We start from the raw sequence: 9,471 nt of genomic DNA, 5'->3' as shown, positions 1-9,471 counted from the left end.
GATGATTGTTTGTCAATTTTGGGTTTGGATATTTACAAGACTTTTTTAAAAAATGAGCTTTTGGGAGCAATTTTTCTGGATGTTAAGGGAGCTTATGATAATGTGATCCCACAATTATTGTTTAAACATCTTAATGATCTCAGAATTCCGGATGGATATAAGAACTTTCTTAAAAATTTTCTTGGCCCCAGAACAGAGGATTCCTATGAGTCAGGGAATTTTATATGTCGACGTATACTATATAAAGGGTTTCCTCAGGGTTCAGTTTTGAGTCCTCTCCTTTTTAATTTATATATTAAAGATTGTTTACATCAAATTCACTATAATAGCTTCTCGTTGCAATTTGCAGATGATTTTGTAATTTATTCTATTAATAAAAATTATAATACGTTAATATCTAATTTAAATAAAGCTTTTTCTAATCTTTTACTTTGGTTTGATCAAATAAATTTCAAATTATCAATAGAAAAAACTCAATTTATAATTTTCAATAGGAAAAAATCCTTGATTATACCGGATACTGTATATTTTAAAAACTTACCAATTAAAATAAATCGACATATAAAATATCTCGGTCTAGTAATAGACTCGGGCTTGAGATGGACAGCTCATTTAAAAGCTCTAAAACTAAAAATTAAAAAATTTTTTAATATTTTAAAATAGATCGCAGGATCCTCTTGGGGTATAGATCCTATTAATTGTGTAAGATTTGTTAATGCCACAATAAGGGCTTAAATTGAGTGGGGCTCGTTTTGGTTTGTTAATGCAGCTGGCTCGTATTTTTGTGAATTGGAGAGAATATTGGGCTTTTCGTATAAAATAGCAATAGGCTTATCTAAATTTACCCCTAATCGAGTTACATGGAAGTACAGCAATCAGCATCCGTTAGAGAGAAGAATAACTCAACTATGTGACAAATTTATTTGCAAAGCTATTCAATTAAATAAACAACCTATAAAGTAAAACTTAAAAACTTGGCATATCTTATACAGTCGCGTAGAGCTGCACCGAGAAATATACCATTCATTTCTAAGAGATGGCCGGAAATCTTTAAATTCCAACAAGATTTATATATATGGAATTTACATCCTTCATTATCATATCCACTCAATTTGAATCAAACTAGTATTAACGTTGACAATATTTCAGGCTATCAAGCCTTAACGAGTGGTAATACCAATGGTACTTTTTTGAGATTAATTAATTCTGAGTCATTATCAATTGATGAATTGAGAATTTATACTGACGGTTCCCGCTCTATTGGTACGGATAAAATACCAAAGATGGGATGCTCTGTCTGAATACCGAAACTCGGTTTAACACTCAAATTTAAATTGAATAAATTTTCTAGCTCTTTCTCGGCTGAGGCGTATGCCATTTTAAAGGCAATAGAGTTGATTAATAACAGTAGTTTTAATTATGCTAATATATGCACGGATTCTTTGAGCTGTCTGAGTGCTCTTGAACTTAAAGATTTTCAACCATTTCCTCTTTGCCATTTGGTTCGGGATATTAAGGTTAAATTACTTCAATCTTCAACATTGAACAAAAATATTAGGTTCACATGGTGTCCAGTCCACAAGGGCATTTTAGGAAATGAAACAGCTGATAGAGCGGCCAAGGATGCTTCTCAACTGAATAAAATACCCTCTAACAAAGTAGATTTCAAGCAGGTATTGTTTTAATTCTCTCAAAGAACATTATATGTTAATAGATTCAAATTTCATACTGAAAATTAACGTTAACACCGGTAATAATTTTATGAATTTTCTTTCAAATATTGACATCTTTTTTTTAAAAAAGAAAAAGTGTAAATTCAAAAGAAGGGAGATCACCATTCTTAACAGAGTAGTCACTGGATATGCTTACACTAATCAGTTTTTATTTAAAATAGGGGTTTGTGACTCTCCAATGTGTGAGTGTGGCACTCAGGAGCAAGATTTGAATCATATTTTCTGGTCCTGTCCATTATTGCATGCGAATAGAGTTCAATTTTTAACAGCTCTTTTTGCTAATGGCTTGCAGTCTCCTTTTTCTATGAATTATTTGATATCAAATGTGAACAGGAATATTGCTAAGCTAATTATTAAATTTATTACAGATAATAAATTAAACCTTTGACTTTAATAAAATATCCAATATATCATTATATTATCGAAATCCATTTCATTGAATCTCTCCATTCTGACGGTAAGTTGGAAGGATCGATAAAAGAGATCCCTACATATACTATGATCAATAAGTGATGAAGTTTTGGGTTGTAGACCCGGTTAATGCATGGTACTGTGACCCTTCATTGGGTCGGAAATCCAAAAGGGGCCTTTTAAGAAAAAGAAGAAAACTGCTTTAAACAGAAGCGCCTATTTTTTTCGAAGAAGAGCGAGGGATAGTACGCGACGAACAAAATCATAACATTGTCTATGACCGAAGGCCCCCCTTGCCCCCCGTATGTGTGTCGTCATACGAATACATCGAACATACGAAAATTATTTCGAAAAAATGGCCAAAAAAATTAGTAGGTTACATATTTTTCGGGTTCCCTCGATTGATTATCGTTGTCACAACAAAGCTGTTTACCAAGAAAGTTATGAAAAAATATCAAAATTCGGAAAAGTACCAATTGTAAATAATTATCATTTTTTTAAATAATATTGCTTAATAATAAATAATAATAAATAAAAGTCATTTTTAAAAGAAAAATCACAGATTTGTTTTTGAGAATTTTGGATATTACAAAATGTTTGCTGCGTAGTATTTAACCATTTTCTAAAGAGTTCTGACCGTAAACTTTATTAATTATTTTTTAAATAATTTTTATTGTCCAATAAAAACGTATTTATAGGAAATATATAAGTAACATGCTAGTCTATTTCCGAAAGTTTTTTGCATTATACAATTATTTTTTTGCTAGTTCCAAATATATTTAATCGTTCTTTGAAGACAAAGAAATTTATTGTAAACATTATTATTTTTTAAACAACTTATAGATTCAGAACTCTTTATAAAATGATAAAATATTAATATCTTTAGAACTATACAAGAAATATTTTATAATGCACTAGACTTAAACTCTTAAAACTTGATTAACGTCTCACCCATATTCTCGCAGATAAATCTGTCTTAATCGCTAAAAATTTTTAAAAAATTATTAATAATATTTGTGATCATACACATAACTTTCGAAGACGATTAAGTATAATCAAAACTATCCAAAAAATATTATATAATGTGTAAAACTTTCTAAAGCAAATCAATTTTTTACCCATATTGCCGTATAGATTATTAAAAATTATATATTAAAAATTATATATTAAAAATTGTTTAAAAAATAATAATGTTTATGATCAGACTCTTCGAAAGATGATTAAATACGTTCAAAATTACACGAGAAATATTTTGTAATTCACGGAACTCTTAAACCAGCATTTCACCTTCATTACCTTAGAAATGACTTTTTAAACAATAAAAATTATTTTAAATTTAAAACCAAAAGTTTAATGTAAAAACCTTTTAGAACTCATATTATCGAAAAATCTAGAACTCTAGATCCTTTAAGAACGATTCTTTAAAATTTTATTTAGGGCGGATTTCACGGTGCCTAAGAAGAATATTTAAATTTTATATATATAAAATTTAAATATTCTTCTTTAAATATTCTTTTTTAAACAGTGCCTATCAAAAATTGACAATTCCAACTAATGTCACTCATCAATCACTAAAAAAGTTAATACAAATATGTCAAATATATCCCGTATCATTACAACAGTCGAATTATAGTATTTTGTAGTAGTAAAAATTCCCAGATTTAACAATAGAAATTAATTTTTTTAATCAACATGATCGGCAACTTTATTTCTTTAATCTACTTTTTAAATTGTTTAAAGAATATATTGGAAAGTTTTTCAGAAGTTTTTAAGAAATCTAAGCTATACAAGATAAAGAAATATGAAAATACTGTTGTGAGTGAGATGTACTTCAACAAATAAGAAATGTCGCAAGAGATGGTGTCAGATGACGTGCTGTGAAACCCCGACCTTTGCACTGGTCAGCATACCAAGCAATATCAATGTTGCAAATATAGCACCTGTCCTAAATCATATCAAATATTTGCAACATTACCGTAACTACAGCAATACTAATATTGCAAGTAACTGGTCTAAATTACTGTAATACTGCTTAGAGATCAAGAGCTCTTGCTATCTAGCCAGATAGACCCGGATCAAAGGTACGTGGAAAAACCCACTTGGCAATTGACTGAAATATCGAATATAAAAAGATCACGGACTCTACACTCGGCCTTATCACTGAGTGACCTGTTCCCGAGGAATCCACGGAATGATCTCGAACAGTTTTCCGTGACCAAGGGCACAACAATACTTAAAGATTCGCGAGAACCTGCATTTCATATATACATCAATGTTTAATAATATAATCCATATTTGATTTAATTTTTTAAAATAAAGTAGCCATTTATAAAGTAGCCAGCAATCGACTTTCAATTTAAAAAAAACATTCTAGTTCGGACAACAGCTGTATTAGCTTTGACGCTCACAACGCTTGTATGCATCATTTGTTCTTATTTAATATTTGATAAACAACAAGAAATTATGCTTATAACGCTATAAGCGTCAAAGCAAACGCAGCTTGTATTGTATCAAAATTTGAAATTTAGAACTTCCACTTTTGAAAAAAATTTTTTTGATAATAAAACTACCTTATCTGAAAGCTGTAACGGGAAATTTTCGCAGGACAAAGTGAGACGGAGCCTGGAGTGAGCATGAATCTGGAGTCTCACTTAGTTCTGAGGCATTTATTTGCTTTAATGACCAGAACTATTTGTTTAATCTGTCAGAAAATATAGACCTATTAAATATAAAGTCAGAACTCTTAATAATTAATTTCCACGAAATAATACACTAACTTCACGCACGCACGCACGCACACACACACAAAATTTTTCCATCAGAAAAGTCATCGAATTTAAATTTACAAAGAAAAGTTCTTAACTTAGAAAGAATTATGAAACTTTGACAATATATACGTTGATGTATAATAAATTATTTTTTGCGTGCTAAATTTATTTTAAAGGAGTAAAATGATTCCTAAAAATGGTTTTTTTTTGTACAAGTTTTCCTCATAAACTTTTTTGCTTTAAAAATTATTTTTGTGCAATTGTTTAATAATTAAAAAATAAGACAATTTTTCGTTTTTTTCCTATAATTTTTAAACAAAAGGAAATAGAACAAAATTATATTTTTAAAAATATTAAAATAATTGATTAATTATATGTATAATAAAACTCAAAATGTAATTGTTTTAATAACAAGAAATAAAAACATAGAATTTTCGTAATTCATTTAATACTTTCAAAATTAATTTTAGCAGCAAAAACATAATTTATTGCACATTAGAATATCTAGTATAAAATAATTGTTTGAACTTTCGAATTAGAGAGGGGTCTCTCCCCTTAATGTAAATTTCGCGGATTGCTGCGATTCGAGAACGCAACAATTCACTCTTCCTTCGAATTCTTGGCATACTTTTAGATTCTCTAAGATTTCTGACGTGCGACATAAAAATATTTGTATGAATATACACATAAATGTATCGATGTGCCCGTGTGCCTCACCGTGCGACTTCTTCCAGTCTGATTCAGATCTTATTTTCGTATACACGGAAAGAATTTTCTGTCTTAAAATTTACATTCAAAATTATGATAATCACGGGATAACACAGTACTTAATGAATTTTTCTATAATTTTAATAAAAATATAATATAAAACTATAAAAATTATAATAAATTTATTAGTAAAATTATTATTAATTAATTAATAGTTCTATATTATTAATTAATTAATTAATAATATAAGACCACAAATTTTTTTTCTCTATTTACAAAAATCAGAGAAAGTGCTCTACATAGATTTCGAGGTGCTGAATTTGTTGCCCGCTTTGCTCCTATACGTCAGGTTTTTTTGTAAATCTTGAAAATATGTGATTTGTACATTAACTACTAACCCAATAATACCCATGGCTAAACCAACGAAAGGATTGCAGAAGTAACTATTGGAAGCTTTACTTTAGATCAAAAGAACATTTTAGGCATAAAAAAATTTTTTACATTTGTTTATAACAAAATTTGTTTAAACAAATTACGAAAATCGACTTTTCAAGAAAAACTAATAACGCCATTTGATTGTGCGGGAAAATTTACATGGAAATCATGTATTACATTGCCAAAAATGTTTTTTTATTTTGCTGTAGTAATGTTATAAACAATTTATCTCTGTACCCATTACTGTCCATAGCTAAACCAGCGAGGGATCGGAAAAGTAACTATTAGCAGCTTCACTTCAAGTGAAAAAAATATTTTAGGCGTGAAAAAAATTTTTTGAATTTGTTTATAACAAATTTTGTTTAAACAAATTACGAAAATAGATTTTTTGAAAAAAAACTAATAGCACCACTCGATTGTACGAGAAAAATTACATGGAAATCATGTATTACATTGCCAAAAATGTTTATTTTGCTGTAGTAATATAATAAACAATTTATCTTTGCATCCGTTACGGTCCATGGCTAGACCAGCGGGGCAAGGGGGGAGAATCGGAAAAGTAACTATTGATTTCCATATAATTTTTCCCATACAATCGAATGGCGCTATTAGTTTTTCTTAAAAAGTTGATTTTTGTAATTTGTTTAAACAAATTTTGTTATAAACAAATTCAAAAAATTTTTTAATGTTTTAATAGTATTAATGAATTAATGTACAAATCACATATTTTCGAGATTTACAAAAAACTTCACGAGTAGGAGCAAAACGGGCAATAGATTCGAATTTAGCACCTCGAAATCTATACAGAGCATCTCCTCTGGTTCTTGTAAATAAAGAAAAAAATTTTTGTGGTCCTGTGTAATAATTATAATAAATTATATAGTAAAATTTACTAAAGTTATAGTAGATTTTATAAAATTTATGTAATTCTATGATTATTCAATGATTACCATGATTACTATGATTTTAAGGATTCTAAGAAAAAAGGAAATTCTAAGAAAAAATTCTCTATAGTATTTTTTCGTACCTTCGTATCGCGTTCCGTCAGGGTACCAAAAGATCCCCTGATCATATTTTTGTCCATCTCTCCAACTGCCGCTATATCGGGCACCATTTTTGAATACATAAATACCTTTGCCATGCCTAACCCCGTTATGATATTGTCCAACATACATATCACCGTTCGGTAATAGAGTCTTTCCATCACCATGTCTTTCACCTTTCTCGTTTCTTCCACCCTTATAAACCTGCATTATTCGCAGACACATATCTCAAGAGATAATGTCAACAATATCCAACGACGTTTAACTTTCTCTAAATCTTGTAGAGTGAAATTTGAGTTTGTGCAATTATTCATTAAAAGATTAGAAAATTACTTCTATAAGAATCCGACTCAATCGTATAAGAGTAAATTTTAATTTTTATATAGTGGCAAATCATTTGAACACAATTTCACAATTTTATTTCAATTAAACCACAGTTTAATTTTCACTATGCGAAATTTAGAGTTCTAAGGATTAGGTGAGTTATGTTTTTAAACTAAAATTAAAGTTAATAGCTTATTAATTTAATTACATAGAAAAAGTTAAACTTTTTTAAAGTTAAATAAAACTCATTTTTAATTTAATTAATTTTAAAATAATTAATTTCTGACTGTAATTATTTATTTAATTATTTTTAAACACATAAATGGGAACTTATTAACTTTTTTTCTAAATTTAAAATTGTTTTATATTTAAAAAAAAATGGTAAAAGAAAAATCCAGTCTCACATAAAAAGACAATATTTCGTTATTTCATATAAACTTAATTTACGAATTAAATATTAAATTTATTTAATGATCCATATTTTGTTTTGAGTAATCTAATTTTTAAAAAGGACATTTTAATATATGAATGCATTTTAAATGTAATTTTAACTAAATTTTTATAATTGTATAATATACAATTCCTAGAGCGAGAAAGAGAGAATGAATGTAACGATTTGGTTTAACTGCCTGTGTACCCCGAGTGGATCAATCTCCAGCTCCCCACGCTCACCCAGATTTAGACTTGCTAACAATTCTTCCATTCTATTTTTCATTATATATCTTTTATCGTTCATCTCAGGCCTAATTAACCTAAGTTTCAATTATTTAGACATCAACCGATCTTTCGTTGATTGTCTTTTATCAATTTGATATGTTCAATATGTTGCATAAGATTCTGCACATTTTGAAAATAGAGAAACTTAAAAATAGAAAATAATAATAATTTTTATTTTTTAATTGTTTAAAATAAATGTTTTTTATATATACATCCTTTGAGTAAATATTTCTGTTGAATTTTTTTTAAGGTAAACGACAATTTCATATTAAAAAAATATTGAAAAAACTTGAATCAAGTTTTCTCAATATTTTTTTTAAATACGGAATTGTCGTTTATCTTAAAGGAAAATAAGTGAACAATTCACATCCATTCAAGGATAACATCAAAAAATAAATTTCCAAATATGTAATAAATTTGTAACTACGATTTTATTGGTGTATTCTCTCACAAAATAGTTGACAATGTGAAACTGAGTATCATCAACATAATTCACTGTAATTTGTTCTTCTGATACGTTCTCTTGTTCCAAATGATTAAAACAGTCATCAATTATTTATATAACTGTTGTAGCAAACAATCAAAACACAATAACGGGAATTTCATCTCATCATCGACCAGTAAGCATACCGATCAACGCTTGCTTTTCTTTCTCTTTCTTGCGTACGGTTTCTAAATTTCTTTGTTTCCAAGAGCTCTTCCGAAGCTTTATCGGACGCGATCCTACGTATCGGCCTGAAACAAATGCGATTATGTTAATATTCTGAAACAATTTCTATAATAAATACATTAATATTTGTCATCTATTAAAAACCGATAATCCGCTACAATTTTATAATTAATATCATTACAAAGACATTTACCACACGACTATGTGCGCGACTGTAATTTTTTACATTTTGCCTAAAAATAGAGCGACTGCAGATATACATATATATATTTTATTAAATTTTACTAAAATTATATTAACATTTTATTAAAACTTAATTTCATCAAACTGTTTTATTTTATTTTATACAGAGTGTCTTCCAAAATCAAATGTTCTTTCAAGAACGGATTTTTTTGGAATATTCCACAAAAATTCTAATACAAAAATGTCAAAGCTATATTTTTTAAATTATTAGTAATCGAAGTTCACGAAACATAGAACTAACATTTCGCGCACTCAGATATAATGTTATGACAAATAATAAAAGTGATACTACAAATCATTCTTGCGAACATTCTAGGAACAATATCAAGCTTTTTATACAAATATGGAATATTTTTATTAAAAAATTATTTTTGCTTCTATACAAAACCATTATTTGATACATTACTTAGCATAATTAA

General features: G+C 28.1%; 2 protein-coding genes across 5 annotated transcripts in view; both read right to left on the bottom strand.

Annotated features, from left to right (window-relative positions):
- Positions 1-6,968: 6,968 nt before the first annotated feature.
- On the bottom strand, positions 6,969-8,339 carry LOC118646745 (radial spoke head 1 homolog). Its single transcript, XM_036290328.1, has 2 exons — positions 8,060-8,339; positions 6,969-7,302 (listed from the first exon to the last, which is right to left on the bottom strand). Exons 1-2 carry the CDS (start codon positions 8,156-8,158, stop codon positions 6,991-6,993), a joined length of 411 nt encoding a protein of 136 aa, XP_036146221.1. The 5' UTR covers positions 8,159-8,339; the 3' UTR covers positions 6,969-6,990.
- A 209-nt stretch (positions 8,340-8,548) lies between these two features.
- The window catches only part of LOC105831277 (RNA-binding protein 42), a 109,045-nt gene continuing 108,122 nt past the window's right edge, over positions 8,549-9,471 (bottom strand). For all 4 annotated transcript variants that reach the window (XM_036290320.1, XM_012671285.2, XM_036290321.1 and 1 more), the window contains one exon: positions 8,549-8,874. In XM_036290320.1, coding sequence (XP_036146213.1) covers positions 8,742-8,874 — 133 coding nt within the window. In that variant the 3' untranslated portion in view covers positions 8,549-8,741. The remainder of the gene's footprint in view (positions 8,875-9,471) is intronic.

Source organism: Monomorium pharaonis, chromosome 7, assembly GCF_013373865.1.
Source record: "Monomorium pharaonis isolate MP-MQ-018 chromosome 7, ASM1337386v2, whole genome shotgun sequence".
In the NCBI taxonomy this organism is placed as follows: domain Eukaryota; kingdom Metazoa; phylum Arthropoda; class Insecta; order Hymenoptera; family Formicidae; genus Monomorium; species Monomorium pharaonis.
The sequence above is the reverse complement of the archived record's forward strand: the minus strand, read 5'-3'. Positions and strand labels throughout refer to the sequence as shown.